The sequence below is a fragment of the Carassius gibelio genome, chromosome A8, assembly GCF_023724105.1.
Source record: "Carassius gibelio isolate Cgi1373 ecotype wild population from Czech Republic chromosome A8, carGib1.2-hapl.c, whole genome shotgun sequence".
Classification (NCBI taxonomy): Eukaryota; Metazoa; Chordata; class Actinopteri; order Cypriniformes; family Cyprinidae; genus Carassius; species Carassius gibelio.
Window position 1 is genome coordinate 2,437,489 of NC_068378.1, and position 21,431 is coordinate 2,458,919.

At 44.3% G+C, this 21,431-nt stretch overlaps 1 protein-coding gene across 1 annotated transcript; it reads left to right on the top strand.

Moving 5' to 3' along the window:
* Positions 1 to 967: 967 nt before the first annotated feature.
* Positions 968 to 12,590, top strand: LOC128019177 (interleukin-17 receptor E). Its single transcript, XM_052605257.1, has 17 exons — positions 968 to 1,224; positions 2,957 to 2,972; positions 3,406 to 3,498; positions 3,573 to 3,664; positions 4,339 to 4,413; positions 4,497 to 4,608; positions 4,687 to 4,829; positions 5,164 to 5,232; positions 5,636 to 5,702; positions 8,450 to 8,625; positions 8,972 to 9,019; positions 9,097 to 9,142; positions 9,297 to 9,451; positions 9,935 to 10,003; positions 10,575 to 10,629; positions 10,713 to 10,820; positions 10,967 to 12,590. Exons 1-17 carry the CDS (start codon positions 1,132 to 1,134, stop codon positions 11,800 to 11,802), a joined length of 2,253 nt encoding a protein of 750 aa, XP_052461217.1. The 5' UTR covers positions 968 to 1,131; the 3' UTR covers positions 11,803 to 12,590.
* The last annotated feature ends 8,841 nt before the right edge of the window (positions 12,591 to 21,431 follow it).

Consider the following 21,431-nt stretch of genomic DNA (forward strand, 5'->3'; position numbering starts at 1 on the left):
TGCAGAAAATGGAGGAGCCACCCAGAAATTCCTTTAATGGCTGACTTATCACTTATCAGACAGAGCTTTATACTCAATGGGCATGGACTGTTTCAGCCATCTTCCAAATTAAGATTAGTTGGCGCGACGAGAAGAGATAAAGCATGTTATTCAAGTGCATGACTAGGATTCACTCATACTGATTCCTGATGGCCCTACAATGGTTCAGTGCTTAGTGATTAATATTCTATCACTTGCAGAAGGATTTGACTGAAAGGAAGTTTGACCAACAGCATGCAGGCATTGTACATAACCAACCAATCATGGTGTGTCAGAGAAATGAAAATATGCAGTGTATGCAGACTGTCAACGAGAAAACAAAGCCAAAACCTGGAAAATCCAGCCAGGACATATTCATCAAAAAGAGGATTTATGATCACCCTACTTTTCAGATATAAAACATACTTTTTAACATTACTAAGTAAAAAAAACAAAAACAAACAAACAAACAAAAAAACAATAGAAACCATCACAGTTTCCATTAAAACCAATACAGTTCCCAAATTCCCATTATAACCAGTCATTTGCATTTTGGACTTAATATACTGTGCATCCCTACAATCTGGAATGTTAATTATAATAAGCATGTCTAAATATCAAGTGATCGACTGGAATGTATGATGAGGAGCCAGGTGTGAATTCAGCGATGTTTGTCAGTGATTTTTTGTTTTATTCAAGAACATCTCTAACATCAGAGAGATCAGATCCTAATTTGTCTCCAGCGTCAGACAGACTCAAGGTTGCTGTGATTGACAGTTCTCATGTGTCGATCATGTTTACCTTACCTTTCAGTCTTTGTTAAAGGCAGTCGAGCTCAGGCATGTAAATGCACTGTAAGCTGCTTGTGTAAAGGCGTCTGCTTCATGCACATATGTAAATTTTGATTAACGCGGAAGTCGGTGACATTTCGAAGGAGGCGCCGGAATTCCGGTGCTTTGCGTCACCAAAAGCCCGTCTGCCCCCAGCGCGAGCGCAGCCATGTGATAGACTCAACTCTAGTCAACTCTACACAACTCTGACTCGCTGTCTGCGTGACCGGCTCTGCTGGAATAATGCACATCTAAGACTAGCTGATGTTTTGATTTGTCGGCCATGTACAGCTCGTGGTGTAGCGCGCGCGTGGTGTTGCTGTGTGTTCTGTTTAAATGCGCGTTCCCTCTGCGAGAGAGTCTCCGAGTCAGACAGGTGAGCGAGATCTTCTTCTGAACACACACTGAATGCTTGTTGACAAGGGCAGAGCTGTCCATGTTTTTATGCGAGACTGTTATAAGAGCGCATGTGTTTACAGGTAAACCTCACACACAGCCTACACATGGAAATCAATACTGAACACTGTGACACATATGAAACTCCTCATTTTCTTCAACTTCTGAATTCATCTTAAATGTCATAAGAATTATTTATTTATTTATTTATTTCACGAATGTAAAATGTAATTTATTTCCTTATTTGAATCATTGAGCTGGTAGTGAAGACAGCAGGATCATGGGGAAAAGCATCTCGGGTGTTATTTGACTCAGATATATATTCTGCTGGATGTAAACCCGCTCGAGTCAGTGGTGGAGAAGCTGCTTGAGTGTGTTCATAAACCCACCGCCGTGTTAGACACTTTACTAAAGACACGGTGTACACGGGTAACTCAGAGAACCACGGGGAGCTTTTGCTCTTCTTCAAATTCCCCCTCACTTCTGATGTGAATTTGTAGAGCTATGACTGTAACCTATGCTAGGAGTCAAATGGAAAAAGATTGAAAAGGAAAATGTCACATAAACAATCACGTGTCCATATTTTGAAAGCAGAAATATAGTGTAAATGATAAATGAAGTCATCTGCTGTGTGTTAAGTGCTTCGAGGTGAACGTCTGCAGACTCGTCGAGAAACACATCGCTGTCAGTGATTTCACTCTTTAGACCGCTTTTACATGTTACTGCTCGCATAAAAGTGTATTCAATTGCATCACATTCAGGATTCCAGTTAAATATAGTCAATAAAAAAAAAAAAAAATGTACACTATTTTTTTTATTTTATTTGCTCCCTCTTTTGTGCTCCGTGATGGTTTGGGAGTTTAAGAGGGACTTGCTTGCTGTTGGATCCCAGTATAGTGTTAAAGTCACCGTGTGTTCTGGTAAAATACCTCTGAAGAGAGTCAAACAACACTCGACACACAGAGACCAAGTACAGAGAGCGTCCTAGAAGCGTTTGAGACCCTTCTCCAGCACAGAAATGAGCTGTGTTTGCATGCAGTGTAGAAACACTGTAAAAAACAGTAAATCAACAACAAAAACCAGTCGATCAGAGTTCTCCCTGGTTTGCAGAGATGCTCTTACTTGTCCGAGTGTGTTCTGGAAGCCGTCGCACAACTCCTCCGCTCTGTTTCCAGCTGTGTACAGACATGTTTTAATGCTGTATGTTTGGACACACTTTAGGACACACTATCTTGAGGAGGCTAGTTGTGTGTCCACATGTATCTCAGGTTTTATTTTCATCTTTTGTTATTGTTATCAAAACTGACAATCATAAAGCTAAAGAAAGAAATGGTAAACCATTTAAATAACTCTGTAGAAATGTAGTCAAATTACTTCTATAAATAGTAGAAATGTCACTTAATGTGTTTTATCATATTTGAATATGTATTTAAAGCAATAGGGTGTTAAATGTTCAGTCTCTTGACCAGATCTGTTGCTCATCACAAGATCTCAAGAAAACCAGTCAACATGGAACAAAACCAAGTAAAAGAGATCCAGAAATAACAAAAGGATGTTTGTTCCCTGGCTGTCACACACACACACACACACACACACACACACACACACACACACACACACTGATGCATGCTCTGTGAAGATGCTTCTCTGAAAACAATGCTCAAGTGTGAGACTCCAGCTAAATCTCTCTTTTTCTCTCTGTCTGTCTAAAGGAAAGCAGAAGTGCTGGTAAGTAATGCCACACACATCACTTCTCAATGCACACTGCAGACATGTACAGTAAAGGATGTTTAAGAGGGGACATTCAAGGAAACGTTTCTGTTCCGTGTTCCTGCTCTTATTCTGATGAAACTGTCGACACTGACACTTGTTTCGTGTTCAGCTGTGGTCTCCAGAGAGTGTAAAGGAAGCTGTATTTTTGTATCTACTGACAGTATGAGCTTTAAACCGTCTCTGTACTGAACTGATTACAACAGCCTGTCTTTTCTTTAACCAAAGACACGAAGCAGAACTATGATCGACACTATTGGATGAAAGCAGAACTTCTGCTGAAAGATGATATAGCTGAGCTGCTTTACAGCTGAACTGAATGAGTTGATAAGACACATTGAGCATCATTGAGCGTGGTGTAGATGTGAACGCTCAGTGTGTTTCTCTCCAGGACTGAAGGAGCGTCGTCTGCCCGAGCTCAGACTCTCCACGCTGCTCTCGCAGGACGTGTGTGTCCGTGTGCGGCTCTCCGTCCAGACTCTGTGTACGTACAGCATCACTGAGCACAGCTCTCACACGTGACCTCCTGACTTCAGTCTTCCTGTCCTGTGTTCACAGTGACCAACCAGACGCTGCTGGTGGAGTCCAGAGACTCTGAAACCGGTTCCTCTGACACGCTGGTCATGTGGATCCACAACAACACTGTTACGGTACTCTCCTCTTCTTCTGATTCACTTTGAGTGTCTGCTTCAGTCCCAGGCCGACACAGCTCCAACAGTTTGCTTCTTTATCATCATAAGCTGATTTGCTTCACAGAACACTTTTTTATTATTTTTAGTGGGACTTCATGGAGTCTGGCTTGCGTTTGGTTTTACATTGTGTTGATTTGAGGCTGAATGAATGTGAAACACTTTTGAAGTTTCGATTATATGAAGGTGTTTTACTTCCTCGTCAATAAACCTATCCTAAATGCATATTTATGTATTAGTTGCATGCTATTATTTGAGAACCACTGGAGTAGTAAATACAGGAGATGATTTCATGTGAATGTGTTTTATTGGTTTACAGAAATGAGTAGCGATGCTCACTTCAGGATAGTTCACACTGATAGTGAGAATGAGGCATTGACGTACGTGATCTTTACTGTCTGTACACAACGCATGAGTATAGATTCAGTCATCAGCCAGGAATGCAAGCGCTGTGTAGTGTGTACACTGCCTGTGTTTGCACTGGAGGTCAAATGGAGTGTAAAGGCTAGAGTCTAGAACAATATACAGACACACACACACTAGTATTGGTGTAAAAACCCTGGGCACTCATGTATTTCTTCTGAGGTCAGCTGCAGTGTGAACTGTGATGGTGATAGTGTTTTCTTCTGTACCAGTGGAACAGCAGCAGTGGAGAAGAGCCTCGCACATCTAGAATCCAGACGCGGGAGCTGACATCCCATCAGACCTTTGTGGGTGATTAAGTAAGCCCTGTAGTGTGTGGAGGTGTGTGTGTGCCGTGTGTTCATCAGCATGTGTGTCTGTCTCCCTCCAGTGGACGGTGAGGTATGACTGTTTCCTGGCCCAGCCTGGATCCACCGTCAGCGTGTCTGTTTACTCTCACAGTCATCTGCTCATCAGTGCAGATCACGTCGTAGAGCACACAGGTCTGGCTCGCTCTGGTCATAATGTCCAGTCTCTGTCCCGGTCTATCACACATGCTGTTTCTGATCCTGGCCTTACAGATCCAGTGCCCAAAGCCAGTGTCACGGTGGATGAGCACGCTAAACTCTTCACTGTACGACTGGAAACAGACCAGAAAGTGAGGATGAGCCTGTGCTATAAATTTTCACATGCAGAATGTGTTCAAATAACCCATGTACCTGAGGTGAGTCAAAGATTTCATCTTTCTTTATCTAAACTTCATAGTAAAAGAGAAACTCATTCTCATTGAGGTGAAAATAAAACCATGGTAATGTGCTAATTGTGTTCCTGATTCATTTTTTTATTGCATCAGAAGTATTTATACATCAGGCAAGAACTCATTGTTCATTTATGCTTAATAAATCCTAAATATTTCTCCTTGTGGAAATCTAATGTAGTCTTACTCTGCATACACAGGGTTTCAGTAGATTTATAAGATGACCGTATGTACTTCAAAAGAAGCTGTGGCCGTCAGAAAGTGATATGGTCTTCAGTGAGGTGTTGTGTTTGTGTTGCAGACTGACCCCAAGCTTCAGCCGACCGTTGATCTGAGACTGCCCCACCTGGTGCCCTGTGTCTGTGTGCAGGTGTGCTGCTCTTCACACACACACACACACACACATACAGACACACACACACACACACACACACGCACACACATGTTTGTTTCTGTGTAAAGTGTGTTCATCCCATAGGTGTAATGGTTTTTATTCTGTAGAAACTGTATATTCTATGACCCTACACCAACCCTACACCTAACCCTAACCCTCACAGGAAACTTTCTGCATTTTTACTTTCTCAAAAAAACTCATTCTGTATGATTTATAAGTGTTTTGAAAAATTTCCTCATAAGTCACCCTCTCCTTGTAATACCTGTGTCATACCCATGTCATTATACAAAGTTCCTGATATGTCACAAAAACATGCACACACACACATTGTTGTTGTTTCTGAAAATCCTTAGTAATGTGTGTTATTCTGTGTTCACAGCTGTGGTTTCCAGGCCCTGATTCCAGAAGAAACACTCAGTGTCCATTAAGAGAGAGAGCACTTCTGCGTGAGTCATCTAATCATTTGTTATCATTCGATAATAATCAGTGTTGATGTGCATAATCAAAGTGATAACTCAACCAGAAGGCAGCGTGACATGTACCGATCACAAAGAAGGAGCTGCTGTGCAACCAGTCAGTGGAAAATTTCAATGATGGCTGGTAAAATGAGCGAAATGTCCATTATAAATGTTAAAACTGAACCGCTGTATAACATCTGAGTTAGAGCATGAGGAACAGCTCGAGTTACTTGGCTGTAACCCTGTTCCCTGAAAATGAGATGCTGTGCTCAATACCGCTAATGAGAATATTCTTTGTTTGACCGGTTGTGAAGCATGTGTGTCAAACACTCCAAGAATTGGATTAAATAACCTCGGCAGGTGACGTCATTGATAATGTGCACCTGCAGGTTATAAATAGATGTGAAACGGACACATCTTCAGGTTACCCCTTTGTCTGAAGAGACACGTCGACAGTGCGGCAATGAGGCACAGCATCTCGTTCCCACTTTTTCAGGGAACAGGATTACAGCCAAGTAAACCAAGCCGTTCCCTTATCAAAAGCTACTCTCGGTGCTGCGCTCAATAGCGCTAATGGGAACGAGAATATCAAGCCGCCGCACTGTAAGTGTCTGGACACCCCGGGATTCTGAAACCTGGAAGAGCCCGGAGTAGCATCGACATTCAAACTATAGAATCTGACAAATGTGTGCAGAGAGGACCAACCTGCCACATCACACAATTGCTGCAAGGGCGCACCTCTTGCTAAGCCCTTGAAGATGCAACACCCCTGGTTGAATGGGCACTAACTCCTAGAGGTGAAGTTTGACCATTGGCCTCGTAGGTTAGGGCTATAGCATCCCTCACCCAATGTAAAAATGTTTGCGTGGTGTCAGCCGCACCCCTGGTTGCGGCCCCCATGACATATGGAAAGCTGCTCTGACTTATGCCACTGACTAGTGCGGTGGACGTAAATCTGAAGAGCATATACTGGACACAGTAAGTGAAGTCTTTCCTGTTTTTCACAGCTTGTTTGGAAAGCAAGTCTGCTCCCACATTAATATGCCCAGGAATGTAAATTGCCCTGAGGGACAGGAACTTGTCCTGTGCCCAAAGCAGAATCTGGTGCGCTAACTCTTTCAAGCAGCTCAACCACAGTCCAGGAGGCCCAAAAGTATCAACGTGGATGCAGCTGCCATGAGGCTTAAAACTCTCTGTAAGTGATGAACAGTGACTTTGTGGCATAGCTTGATGTTCTTTTAGGGTGGTTAGGATGGATTAGATGTGTGCAGGAGACAGCTGTGCCTGCATTGGGATCAAATCCCATACCACCCCCAAATACGTTGTCCCCTGAGCAGGAGAGAGAACGCTTCCTGATGTTGAAGCGCAAGCTCTTGAAATTGGGTCAGAATCAGCCAGTTGTTTATATAATTTAAAATGTGGATGCTCTGGAGTAGTAGAGGAGCCAGAGGTGCATCCATGGATTTCGTATATGTGCGTGATGTCAAGGCTAGGCCAAATGGAAGAACCCGATACTGGTAAGTTTCGCCCCCGAAAGCGAACCTCAGGAAGCTCCTGAGTTGTGGCAATATTTCTATATGGAAATATGCATCCTTTAGACTGTTGAGGTAGCGGTTCAACCCACTAAGATCTCTCTGTCTGGCAGGGGAACACATTCTATGGCCCCTTTGACCAGCAGAGTCTGCAATTCCTGTGTCAACAGATATGCACATGCCGGTTTCACAGAAGTGGAGACCACGCAGTTGAAACATGGAAGACGATATGCAAACTGAATCCTGTAGCCTCTCACTGCAGTTCTTTCTACTCATGGGAAGATATTTGGCAGTAGCTCCCACGCTGCCAGCTTCTCCGAAAGGGGCACTAATTTTGACACTTTGTTTGTTGGGGGGGGGGGGGGGGGGGGGTTAGGTGTCTGGTGTCCTGAAATGTGGTAGGAAGCAACAGAGTATGTTACATTTCACTGGAGGCCACTGCCCCCCAAAACACCAGTGGTGGCGGAGGTTGTTCAGTGATCCCCTAAGGGTGCCAGGAAGGAGCATTACACTTCTGATGGAATTTTCCATGGCCCTCCCTGAAGGGAAACACTCTTTGTCCTGGGCACAGCTTAAGGCCCTTGCTTTGGTCATGATGACTGTACTTTGGTCCAGCTCCATCTGCGGCTTCAAAGTGCTACAAGTTTCTCCCCAGTCTTATGACGGGGCGCAAAACTCGCCACACTCTCTCTTTGAGGAGCTGGATTGGGTCGGGACTGTTTTTTGTTTTGTTTTTGTTTTCTTATTATTTTTCAAAATCTCATTTTAAGGCTTTAATCTGGTCACTACACGAGTTACCACCTAGTAACTCCTCATGTGCTTATAATCGCAAGAGGAGCACTAGGAGAGAGCACTCTCAGTGTCCATTTCAACAGAAGCTAGAGCTACAGCAGCCTCTGCCCAATCCGAAGAAGTGCCTAGAGCGGATTGGAAGTAAACCGTGGTGCTCACATCTGCCACTCTAAAGTGCGACAGCAGCCTGCTTTTCTTCCAAACAATAAACATGCGATTTCTCTTCAGAGATCGGCCATGGAGATCGAGGCACGTATCTCTTACAGAATCAGTAAGAATAGTAAGTTGTTTAAACTCAGTTTGTTTCTGGAGCGCTATGGAGTAACAGCAGACTAACTGCACAGCGGCTGGTTCAGGAGGTTCTGGACCTGGTTTAGTGTGGTCTAATGTCGGCAGTATCTGTGTCTGCAGATGGAGGTGATGTCTTGTCCTCGAGCTCAGTTACAGTTCGTGGCTCTGTTCTACGTTGGGAGCCTGTCTGCCCTGCTGACCAATCAGATCCCTCCGTCTCTCTGTGCTGGCGAATCAGCATGCAGAGCTCTCACTGTGTCCCCGCCCCCAACACCACCCTCCACAAGACGAAACTGGTACGTGATCCTACGAGCATCATAAGTGCCCTGGTGCCACTTACTGCATACTGTGCATTTTTCAGAAATAATATATGAAACAGTAGATCATATGTTATGATCTGCATTTGTTACATTGTCCTGACATGATCTCATTGTTACATATTTTGTGTAAAAATAGTTTTAAAAGTCCAGTCAAATGCATTAAGAGAGATATTTTAAGATAGATATCTTTTCTCAGTAAAAATTAAACGTCAACTTGGATGCACTGCACATCTGCATATACTGCATATACTGTAGCATATACTATATATTCTGTGACTGTGTATTGAGCAGACCCACTTAAAGCATTCTGCTCTTTCAACAGGAGTATAACGTGTCTGCTGTAGACAGACACCCTCAGATGTGTGTGAAGGTAACACATGATCAAGCTCACAGTATTGCATGGTTCAGACGTTCATGTTTCTTATGTCTGTGATGTGTTTGTTGCAGTTTTCTCTGAATGGCAGTCATCAAGTCTTCTGTCCATTCGAGTCAGGTGAGGGGTGTGGGAGTGGGTGTGATGAAGAGTGCTGTGTCTGTTCTCCAGCCTGACTCTTCTCTCTCACACTCTCTCTCTCTCTCTCTCTCTCTCTGTGTGGTTGTCTCTCTCTCTCTCTCTCTCTCTCTCTCTCTCTCTCTCTCTCTGTCAGAGGGCCGCTCTGAGTGGAGCGTGAGGGTCGTCCCCGGGTCTCGGCACCTGCACCTGCTCCTGTCCTCCAGTGTCTCGGCTTGGTTTTCTGCTCAGCTGTGCTCCAGACGGGGAGAGATGTGTTCATCTCAAGGGAGCGTCATCTCACAGCTGGTGGTTAGTAGATTTAGATTTCCTGCTGTTTAAAGAGTTTATTCCAGATTGTTTGCATTCAGCAATACAGTAAATAGCACAAGAAGGAAGAACACATCACTGAGGAGCGCTGCTAATCATCACTGAAGAGGTTTTTACTACAGAGCTAAAGGCATTGATGATGATGATGATGGTGAAATGTTTGTAAATGGTAGATAATGCAGTAGTAAGCTAGATTTTACAAGGCCAAGGGATAAATGATGTGCTCATGCTGGTTTGATCCACTCTCTGTAGTGCTTCTAATAGTCGTTAGTTCTTCACTACAATATGTTTGTATAACTAGCAGCACACTGTAGAATATAACAGATTTCTTATATAGCTCTTCTTCTCATGATAATTGAAAATATTAATCTAACCTCAGATGTGGTAAGAAGCTTTGTAATAACTTCAAATGTGGAAGCGTGAGTGTGATAGAAGCTAACTGATTGTCCCTCACACACTCTTCAGCACGGGGGCGCCACTGAGGCCCAGCTGAGCCTGCCCTTCCCCGTCCTCTCATCAGCACTGTGTGTGCAGGTAACCACACACACACACACACACACACACACACACACTCCTGCCTTTCGTTTACAGGCTGTCCGTTCATACTTCATAACTCTTTCTGTGTCTTTCCAGCTCAGCTCTCATACTGTTTCTGCAGTATATAGTGAATGAGCTGGATGTGATCTCAAACACATTTTTTGCAGGAAAAATGTGTAAATCTTTATGCAGAATAACCATTTATTTACATTAAATGTGCAATGTATGGCTATACAATGTAGCATATTACTATTTATTGTTTTTATAGGCACTATAAAGTATACACTTGTTGAAAATGTTGCTCTCAGTAAATTGTTGCAGCTCATTGATAATAATCAGAAGTGTTTCTTGAGCAGTAAATCATCATATTATTCTGATTTCTGAAGATCATGTGACACTGAAGACTGGAGGAATGATGCTGAAAATACAGCGGAGCATCACAGAAATACATTACACTTTAACACAGATTCACACACACATTTTTGATCAGTGTTTTCCAAATCATCGAGCTATCTCCCCGACCCCAGTATGAGTGTGTGTGTGCTGACCTGCTGCTGTGTGTCTGTAGGTGTGGTGCTCGGATCTCCGTGAATCATCTGGAAGACGAATCATCTGTCCTGACTGTAAGTAGAAACCTCTGTAATCATTGACACACACTTGCTGACAGATGGGTGTAGACCGTGTCCCTCATCCTGGTCCTTCACAGTCACACACAGGCGCTGGGGTCTCATCACTGGCTCTGCTCTGACTCTTCTGGCTGTGGGGACCGTGCTGGTCTCCATCACGTGCTACCTGCTCAAAAGAAGAACAAAAGGTCAGTCTGTAGACACTTCCTGTTGATTTTAGGCCGGAAACATGAAACTACTCGCACACAAAACACTTATGTTAAAGGCCAGTTTGTTGAAAATGTTTGTGTCCCTGGTTAGTCTGTGAGAGAGGAACATGTCTTTGTTTCTGCAGTGTGGCGGAGACGTCCCGTGCTGCTCGTGTGCTCGTCCGATGACGCCGCGCACATCTCTGCCGTCTGCAGTCTAGCCTCCGTCCTGCAGGGGGAGCTCTCGATGGACGTGCGGCTGGCGCAGTGGGCGTCCTCTCTGGCTCAGCTGGGGCCCGTGCCGTGGCTGTACGGACAGTGTCAGGCCGTGCAGAAGGCAGGAGGTCTCGTCCTGATCGCCTGGAGCCCTGACGCCCTTCAGGCGTTTCTGAGACTGGCGAAGAGCGATTGGGTGGCTGGATCTCAGTTCTCTGAGACCGGGCTGTATAGTGCTGCCGAAGAGGAAGAGCAGAAGTGCAGTGATGGGGAATGGATGGAGAAGCCAGCGGAGTCGTCCTCCATCACGGCTCCTGTGCTCAACGCCGCCCTCTGCTGTCTGTGGATGGGATTACGCAGCGATGGCCACGCCAGGGGGTTTGGACTGGTGTGCTTCCAGAGACTTAACAACAGCAGCACTTCCATCCCAAAACAGCTCCGCTGTGTCCCAAAGTACTGTCTCTCGAAGGACCTGTCCTCTTTAATTCATGACCTGACCGACTCATGGGATGGAGCTGGAGAAGCCCAAGGGAGTGGGCGATGCTGGCCCCGTCTTCTGTCCAAAGCGATGTCGTTCTTCATGTCACGTCAGCTCACGCCCAGACTAGAGGCAGGGCTTCCTGGAGCGGGCTTTCCCAAGTCCTCACGGAAATCAGTCAAATCAAAGCGAAAGATGTGGAGGCACAAAAAGCGCCGCAGTAAAGTGGTATCTGCGTGTTTGTCCAGAAAGAGAAACTCTGCGCCAGAGCTTCTAGTGAAATCCTAGCAGGACGAGACGGCTGCTCTCTTTACCTGAACTCTCACGGTCCTCTTATTCTTACACCGAGGGACGGAGGAAGACCTTTCAGAGGTGACTCCAGCTGTACAGTCTGTCCAGCAGGGGGCAGACACATCAAACTGTGTTCCTGTGAGCTTCCCGGTACACCTCTGGCTCTAGCTGTGACCAGAGAACCCAAGAGCCCGGTGTTCAGCTTCATTCAGCAGCTACCGAGACCTCAGACAGTGTTCAAGTGATTTCAAGCTGATTAAATCCATCCCTGTTTTAGCTCCAGCTATTCTAGACAATGCTTGGAACTTCGTACTGTTTGCACTTCTTATGTTATCGCCTGCTTGAGGTCAATCTCTTGCTGTATTAATTTACAAGACACTTTTATCCAAAGCCACTTAAAAATGGGGAAATGCAGAATGAAATGATCTCCCAGCAAAGCCCCAGAGCGGTTTTCATGGCTGTGAAAAAGCACACGACCTGGAAAGTGTGGACTCAGAGGAAAGCTCCTGTAACTGTGACGTTGTGGTGCTGTTCTCATATGATCCTTCTGACTGATTATCCAGTAAGCATTCCCTCGAGGGAAGAACATTGCTGCCTGAAGAGAAGAAATTCTCCAGAAGATAACATCTGAAGAAGAATTAATGTAAACGTTGTATTTTCATATTTAATGACATGCTTCAGTAGACTTTGTATTTGTGTTGTACCACTGAACGTCAGCTCCTTGGAACAAATGTTAACCAGAATCTGCAATTCTGTGTTTGAAATAAATATATCAAACATTCAAACTCGAATCTATCGGATTATAAGCCCAGTTTAATATACTCAGACCCAGTCTTGTACAGGAAAAACCCTTCATGTAAAACTGTTTTCATGTGGTCACAATGATTTTCTTACTTTTTCCCCATTCAGAATCCAGAACCATCTTGGACTAGTTTGACCAACAGTAAAATGCATGCAGATTTGTGCAGCGTAAAGTTAGTTTTAGGTTTGATATTCGCTGTATATTTGTATATCTTTATCTAGGCTGCTTTGAACCCACACGAGATGGTTTAGGGGTGAGCTGGACCGCAGACAGAAGACAAAAGGGCCAACAAGTGCTAAGCATCTCTCGGGGAACTCCTTCAAGACTGTTGGAAGACCATTTCAGGTGACTACCTCTTGAAGCTCATCAAGAGAATGCCAAGAGTGTGCAAAGCAGTAATCAAAGAAAAACCTACAATATGACATATTTTCAGTTGTTTCACACTTTTTTGTTATGTATATAATTCCACATGTGTTAATTCATCGTTTTGATGCCTTCAGTGTGAATCTACATGTGTTCTCTCTTCATTTGTTCCAAGTGTTCAGTTCCTTTTATCCCAGGTGTGTCTGATTAGTTCCCTGTGTATTTAAAGTGTGTTCTGCCCCTCAATTCTCAACCGGTATTGTTGGTCTCACCCCAGTGCAATGTGTGCTTTCCTGATGGTCTGTTCAATGAAGCTATGATTACTGGTATCTCCTATGTTTCTGTGTCTCTTCGCTCCAGCACAGTAAGCATGTGTGACAGTGGTTTGGAATTGGTAAAATGTGCTTGGTAAAACAAAATATGATCAGAATAGAAATTTTCTTCTCGTATAAACAACTTACCTAATTATGCATGCACTGTACACACACACAGACATACATAAATAAATATGAACAAATATAATCTGCTATACTATAACCTTTGGAACATGGGGGGGAAAACACACAAAAAATTGTTAAATTAGTGTTTATTGAAAATATTTGTGCTGTACGTACAGTAAGGGTGTTATTGTCAAAATTTCACCTGTAAGTCAGTTTCGGACTCGTAATCCAAAGGTTGTGAGTTTGAGTCTCGTTTTCTACAAAGGCCCTCCTTCTGACAAGCACAGTCTGCTCTGATTGGCCAGCTGACCCAGTGCACTGTGATTGGCCAAACACTGCAAGCTCTCGTCGCAAATGTAACGCCCCTTTCCATAATCGTGAGCTTCATTTTTCAAAATAAATGTAAACACAGTTAATAATGTCCTTAGTTTTACCTCCTCTTCTAGGTTCGTGAAACTGTCATCCCTAAAATGCGTTCCTGTTCTGTTGTAATGAATCTTAAAGATTCCTAAAAGCATCTACTTTCTGAAGGTAATAAGTGCTTTTGCTTTCTCCTAGATTTCACACACATCTCCCTCACATGACTGCTTCAACACTAACTGTGTTACTGAAACCACACCTTCTTTCTTTGCTTCAACATTTGGGCAGCATTACCCATATATTTCCACATTGTGATGTAGACATGTGTGGGCGTGTTTAAATGAGGTGTTTTAGGGGGCGTGGCAAAGTCTTAACGTTGATAAATAATATCTCTTTGGATTTGAAACTTTAGTCTTTGCCACTTTGCAGATCTTCTTCATCTACCAAGAGCTTGTAAGACTCTAAAGAGAAAGGAAAATTTAAGTCGTCTCATATGGCCCCTTTAAATTCATCATAACTTCCCATGATAGTGTGTAAATATCTCATTGTCAGTCTCTACTTTTCTGCAACAGACAGAAGCCTCCACTTGAATTCAGTGCCTTACGTTCTGCAACTAAAATAAATATGCTGCTGTTTTCTAGAGTCATTTTATGATTGTTTGGACAGCCTCAAGCTATAGCTTAAACCTCTCAAAATACAGCTGGCTTCAGATTAGTTTTAATCTATGCAAGAAAAAAATAAAATAAATAAATAATAATAATAATAATACATTTTGTAGTCTTTATTTAATTCTGAGTGGGTTGGGAAGTCAGTCATTTGGGTGGGCTCAGGAGCACAGGAGCATATTAAAATGTCCCTTTTATACTTTGAGCACCTGCCCCTTCAGTGGTCTCTGCACGGCCCTGCTGCAGTACGAAAAGGAGAGAGAAAGGGGCACCCCCCCAAAAAAAAAAATAATGCAAAAATGTGCCTAAAGATCCTTGCGAACATAGATTGCACTTAGGAGACGATGTCAGATTCATATGAAAACGTTTCACTGGAGTCAAGTAAACCCTATGCAGCAATTTTCAATGAATCATTTGGTGGTCAGGGTTTTTAGAAGACCGTTTAAACATGCACATCCTCATTAAGATCTTCTCGCCTTGTTTCTTTGGACTAAGATGGACTGAGGATCCATTTGCAGTAAGAGAGAAATGGAGCTAAACTGTGATTTGACATCACATCTGGCCTATTAAGTACAGGATGTGTTTGATCACTGATTTATTATTTCAGTATTCAAAACTATTTAACTATTTATCAAACACATCCTGTACTTAGTAAGAAGAGTAAATGGTTTTGAAAACTGACATATTAAATCAGTGATCAGTGGTGGTCTGAGAACAGCACTGGTATGTGTGTGTTTCCATTGAAATGGTGATTTCTGAAGAAACTGTCTGTACCTGAACTCTACAGTAGATGACTGCCAGTTAGTATTGCCAGAGCATAAACACAAAACAAGAAGTGAAAAGACATTGTAACAGTAAGAAAAAAACTGTCCAAAAAGTGCAAAGTAACTAATGAATAAAAATAAGATACTAACAAACAAAAATGTATATATTTAAACAATACAGGAATAAAAATGTATCCAGAGATTATGAAAAAAAAATATTTTAATATATGTACAATGGATAGTCAATGGATATTTGATTAAGACATGGTTAGGGGTTGTCACTGAAATACAGTAATCTGTCATGCTTTCGAGTACTATTTCTGAAGTCAACATTGAGTAAGTGTTTGTGAAAGAGTGTGAGGTGTTTGCACTGATGGGCTGCTGTTGGGTGAGGAGGAGGAGCAGGATTGTTCTTCATTACAGTTCCCTGTCGAACATCTGGAGGAATACACAGTGACTAAACCTTTCCCTAGCTCCTGATTCACAGATCATCTAGATACAATGTCGGGAATGTGGGGTGCGTGAGTGTTTCACGAGTGAGAAGATCAACTGCTTTCCTTTTTTCTTGGGAAGTTGTTTATGTTTTTGTTTTGTTTGCTTTTATTCTCTTTTTTTCTTTGCCAGTTTATTTATTTTTAGTTTTTCCAAATGTATCTATTTTTTTTTGTTGAGCCTTTTGGCAGGGTGTGAGAATAGAGGCTCACCCGTGAGGGTGGGATTCATTTCTTTCACTCCGTCATGGAGCAGTAAGGTGTGTGCCTGTTGTTGAAGATGTACTTGTTGTGGTTGGTGAACAAATTGGATTTGAAAACATAGTTTCTGCATCGTGCATGAATAAGAACGTTGTGATCTTCTTGAAGGACCAGAATTTTGTTGGTCGGTTGATTGATAGCAGAATGTAGATAAGTGGCGTTTTCTGTGTTATTTCAGTGCTGGTTTCACTTTCAACAAAACTTAGAGTTTCTAATGTGCCACCATTCATACATAACTGAGCGAGAACTACTCAGGTTTGGGAAAACCTGAATAAAAATTATGTTTTGGGGATCATCATCTTTGAATATCTCTTTTCGCATACAGCATCAAGGAAAGTCCTATATGATTTATGTAAATACTGGCAGTCTAAAATGTTATGAGTGTGGAGATATCGGACATAAGAAAAATATTTGTCCACGCAAGAAGAAAGTTGAAATAAATGAAAATGCAAACGAAACTGAAGTTGTTTTACGAATAGAAGGAGTGCAGAGAATGGAAGCAGGGAATGATCAGGCTGATACGGAAAAATGAGGATTCAAATTGTGAAGCTGTGCAGGAAAGTGAAAGCAGGCCTATAGTAAGTGAATTAGTTGAGGAAAACAGTGGAAGAAAGGTCTGACGCAAATTTTACTTTTGAAATTTAAAATAAAGTGTAAAAACCTTGAGGATCACTCACTTTTGGCAGAAAGTTTGAAGTAAGAGAATTTTTTCCAGAGGTTAATAAATTCTTAATTTAAGTAATTAAATTACTGTGGTTGTATCTCTGTGACGACTGGGTGAAGGAGGAGCTGGAAACAAGTGCGAGTTAAACAGTTTAATGAATATAAAACAAACAGACAAGAGTACAACACGATGCTGGGAAGACAGAAATCCAAGATGGCGATGACACGGTGAGTAATCCTGATGGTGACGGTGAGAAGGCAGCAGGAGAGGATGCCACAGGAACTGCAGGGAATCGAGCCGAAGGTAGGTCGTGATGCTTGTGAAAGTGCGAAGAGTGGATGAGGATCCGGGGGAAGACACGGACATCCAACACAAACAACACAGAAGCAAGAGACAGAGATCAGACATGAAACAACGTTCTCACAAACACAAGACGTGAGACAAGCCAATATAGAGGGAGTGTGTAATGAGTGACAGCTGCTGCTGATGACAATTAATGGAGATGCCCACAAACTAATCAGTGCAAACGCAAAACACACAGACTTCACCACAAAGTGCAAAACCCAGAGATCACGGTTTACCAACCGTGACAATCTCTCTATTAGTTATATTTGATCTTAGTGCTGTGTTCGACACTACTGACCACAACATTCTTTTGAATAGACTAGAAAACTTTGTTGGCATTAATGGAAGTGCATTAGCATGGTTTAAATCGTACTTTTATGACCGCTATCAATTTGTTCACAGTGCAGGAGAGGGCAGCTCTAATGTGCATGTAGAGACAGACTCAGAGCCACAAAACCGAGAGGAAAATACAAACAAATTTGGAGATCAGGGTCCCAGAGTCTGGAGGAAGAGAGGAGAGACACACAATCCTTGTTGCTTGAGGTCCAGTGTAAAGTTTCCACAGTCAGTGATGGTTTGGGGTGCCATGTCATCTGCTGGTGTTGGTCCACTGTGTTTTCTGAGGTCAAAGGTCAACACAGCCGTATACCAGAAAGTTTTAGAGCACTTCATGCTTCATCTGGGATTTGAATTAACCCCTCTGTTTGTACTAATAGGAGAAGAGATGCCCTGTTGAAATATTTACTATCTGCCTCAGTAAAAGACCTGTGTAATCTGTCGACTTTGAATCTGCTCTATCCTTGCAACTTATCTGTACGGTGAGAAGTGTTCACTCCTTCCAATGCATGTGAACTATAGACTTGTCTGAAGCATCTATTCTGTCTATCTCAGTAGAAACCCCGCGCCGCCTGTCGACTTCGAGTTTGTTGCATCCTTGTAGCCCACCTGTGCTGAAAGCAGTGGCTGTTCCCTCTGTCACAAATCTGAGGCTGGCATGCTCTGTCTGGAATATCCACTCTATTTGTGTCAGAAGAAGCCCCGTTCAGCCCGTTGACTTCGAGTCTGCTGTATCCCTGCTATTCATTTGTATTGTGAGAAGTGTTTGTTCCTTCCAACGCATGTGAACTGTATACTTTGTCTGGAGCATTCATTCTGTCTGTCTCAGTAGAAACCCTGCATAGCCTGCTGACGTCGAGTTTGCTGCATCCTGGTGGCCCACCTGTGCTGAGAGAGGTGACTGTCCTTTGTCATGAACGTGAGGCTGGCACGCTTTGTCTGGAATATCCACTCTGTCGGTGTCAGGAGAAGCCACCTTACCGTAAGACCGTGCACCTGCCGTATACGTACTCGACTGATATCATTCACCTCAAATTCCGTACCTGTGGAAGAAGGAAGGAAGGAAGGTTGGAATTACATACTTCCCGGAAGAGACTTACCGGACCCCTCACTTGCCAAACACATCCCCACCTCAAGGCTGTGTATCTGCCATGTATGGACCTGACCGATATCCATCCGTCCCAAATTCTGCATCTGTGGAAGAAGGAAGGAAGGTTGGAATTATTTAATTTTCAGAGGAGACTTACCAGACTGCTGGCCTGCCAATCGTATCCCCACCTGTGAAATACCTACTTGACCACCCATCTGTCTATCTATTGCGTGGCCCGCACAGAGGAAGAGGGCAGGAGAGTCACCGGTCGCTGCACTGTTCACCTTCGATCCCTGAGGGCAACAAAGAAGAAGATTTTAGATTAGGATTTCCAATTTGCTTTTACTTCAAAATAAAACTTGTTAAATTTATTCTCTGTCTCCGACTCTTCCCTCTGATACGCTCCTCGAGGTGGTCCTGCTTTAGGGGTGGGCGCAGTCTAGCTTGGGCCACCCGACCTGTGACAGATTTCTTGGCATAGTCGGCAGGGTCTACCTCGATTTGAGCGACCAGAGGTTGAGATGGCAGAAGAGGAAGTGCCTGGGGCACGGCAACCCGTCGTGCCGATTTTTACGGGGGCTCTGTGGGCTCCGAAGTATGGAGGCCCGGGATCTGAAATGAGCTTGTCGATGTGGAAGATCCAGGTGGAGTACCTGGCAGGGCTCCAAGGTCTGAGTGCCCCACAGCAGGTTCAGTTTGTTTTAAACTCCTTGGAAGGGGAAGCAAGGAGAGAAGTTCAGGCAGCACCGGCAGCAACTCGAGCGACTGTCCAGTCCATTTTTGACGTCCTCACGGGACAATATGGAGACACCACCCCAGTAGCTGTTCTGAGGTGGCAGTTTTTCTAGACTCACAGGGAGACAGGATCATGGCCTGGAGGGGCGAAGAGGTTCTACTACGAGATCAGTTTTTATTGAGGTTACGGGTTCCCTGTGCGTCAGAGTCTGCGGGTGCAATTTCGACTAACCCCGAACCTGACCTTTGAAGAGCTTCGACAAGAATAACTGGTCCTTGAGCATGATCACATGGAGAATGTAGATCATCCCAGCTGCCTAGCCACGAATGTTGTTAGCACCCCTTCGACTACTACGACATCTGACTGGAAGCAGGCCCTCAGGGAAGAGTTGAAGAGAGATGTGCGGGAACAAATGTCTGACCTATCTAAATCTTTTATGGAGGAGCTTCATCGATAGCGCCTCCAGTTGTCCTCTTTACCGCGGGGGCGGGCTTACTCTGATGGGAACCGTCCTCCCGACCGCCATCCATCCTGACCTTCGGGCTCTCGATTTCAGTGGGATGAGCATGGGCGTCCCATCTGCAACAGCTGTGGAGAGCCGGGACATTACTTTCGTCAGTGTCCTGCTCAACGTGCATCGCAAGGGGGTTTTTAGAGTTTCCGGCCACTGTGGGTCAAGTGGTCGGGACCCCCTTATCAGACCCCTCTCTGCCTACAACTTCTAGGAGCCGCCTGGTGGGCTGTTGCCCGGTGGTGGTGGTTCAGGTCAATGACCAGGAAGTGCAGTGCCTCTTGGATACAGGCTCCCAAGTGACCCTATTCACCGAAAGCTTGGCCCATGAGTTGTTTGGCACCGAAGGTTGACTGCCTACGGAAGCCCCCTGGTTGACGCTACGTGGGGCGAATGGTCTCGATATCCTGTATGTGGGATACCTTGTGACTGATCTAAAGATTCAGGCAGTTATAGTGCCACAGAAAGGAGTGGTGGTCGTGGTGGTGGCCTGGGGTCTCATCGTGCCCTGATTGGGATGAACGTCATTTCGGATTGTTGGGAGGAGCTGTTCCGAAGTAGACCGGCTCAAACAGCTGCAACATCAGCCGGGAAGGAGTGGGACCGCATCAGGGCCGATTGTCGTTGGGTATGTCTGGCTGAACAACAGGGGGATCACGAAAGCACGGGAAGAGTAGCCTGCCATTACGCCTTGTCCATTCCAGCCCAGAGTGAGGCTGTGGTCGGGGTCAGGTTGCCTCCTCGACTTTATAGTCCGGAAGAATGGGTCATGGTAGAACCCCATGAAGATGGTCCCTAGGTGGAAGTTGCTCGAGGATTGGCGACTGTTCAGGGGGGCCAGGTCTCAGTGCGAGTCAGGAACATGTACCTCTTCCCTGTTCACTTGTATCGTCACCAGCGTTTGGCCCGGGTGACCTCTGTGAGGCCCCAGCAGGTCCGTGAACAGAGTGAAGTCAATTTCAATCGAGTAGGTCCGACAGTGGTAGAGGTGGCCCTAACACGAGCAGGTCCGGGGGCGGGAGAGATAGGAGGAGGATTGCCTACCCACCTGATGGGGGAGTCTTTACGGGGTGAAGGACTAGGGGAAGAGCAATTGGGACAACTCCAAGAGTTCTTAATGGAATGGCAGCACTTGTTTCCTACTCACGATGAGGATTACGGCCGCACGGATGTGGTGCGACATCAAATCCCAACTGGGGACGCTGCACCCAGCCGAGAGCGCTATAGACCCGTGCCCCCGACCTTGTATTCAGAGGTCCGCACCCTTTTGCGAGGGATGCTCGACAAGGGGATTATTCGAGAGAGCAGTAGCCCTTGGGCTGCAGACCATCGGATCCAGAACATCCTCGTGGTGACTGATCTTTTTACTAAGTATGCTTGGGCCATCCCAACTGCCATTACGACTGCCAACGCCCTTTGGAGGTATGTGATCCAACCATTTGGATGCCCTGAAATTTTCCACTCAGACCAAGGAACCAACTTTGAGTCCAGGGTGATCCATGAGCTGTGCCAACTGTACGGATGCAAGAAGACCCATACGACTCTTTCTTTCTGACTAGATACATTATCAACCTTTGTTCACAAAACTGACACTTTAAAGTTTACTGTTTAGGAATCATAATCACTCAGACTGTTATGATAATAGAGATATATAAGCTCAAACATAAAAACAAAAATAAAAATATTAAAAACATATGTTTTAAATGTATTTAAAAAATTGTTGATGTAGGATATGATTTTAGAAACACAGTGTAGCTAAAGCCACAAGTCTTCCAAAACTTCATAAAAAATTTCATAA

Excerpts from the sequence above, each read along its gene's own strand:
- LOC128019177 (XM_052605257.1), top strand. The coding sequence starts at position 1,132 with ATGTACAGCTCGTGGTGTAGCGCGCGCGTGGTGTTGCTGTGTGTTCTG. Across the intron at positions 3,499-3,572 it reads GCTCTCCGTCCAGACTCTGT|TGACCAACCAGACGCTGCTG; the intron begins GTACGTACAGCA and ends CTGTGTTCACAG. Across the intron at positions 10,821-10,966 it reads GCTCAAAAGAAGAACAAAAG|TGTGGCGGAGACGTCCCGTG; the intron begins GTCAGTCTGTAG and ends TTGTTTCTGCAG.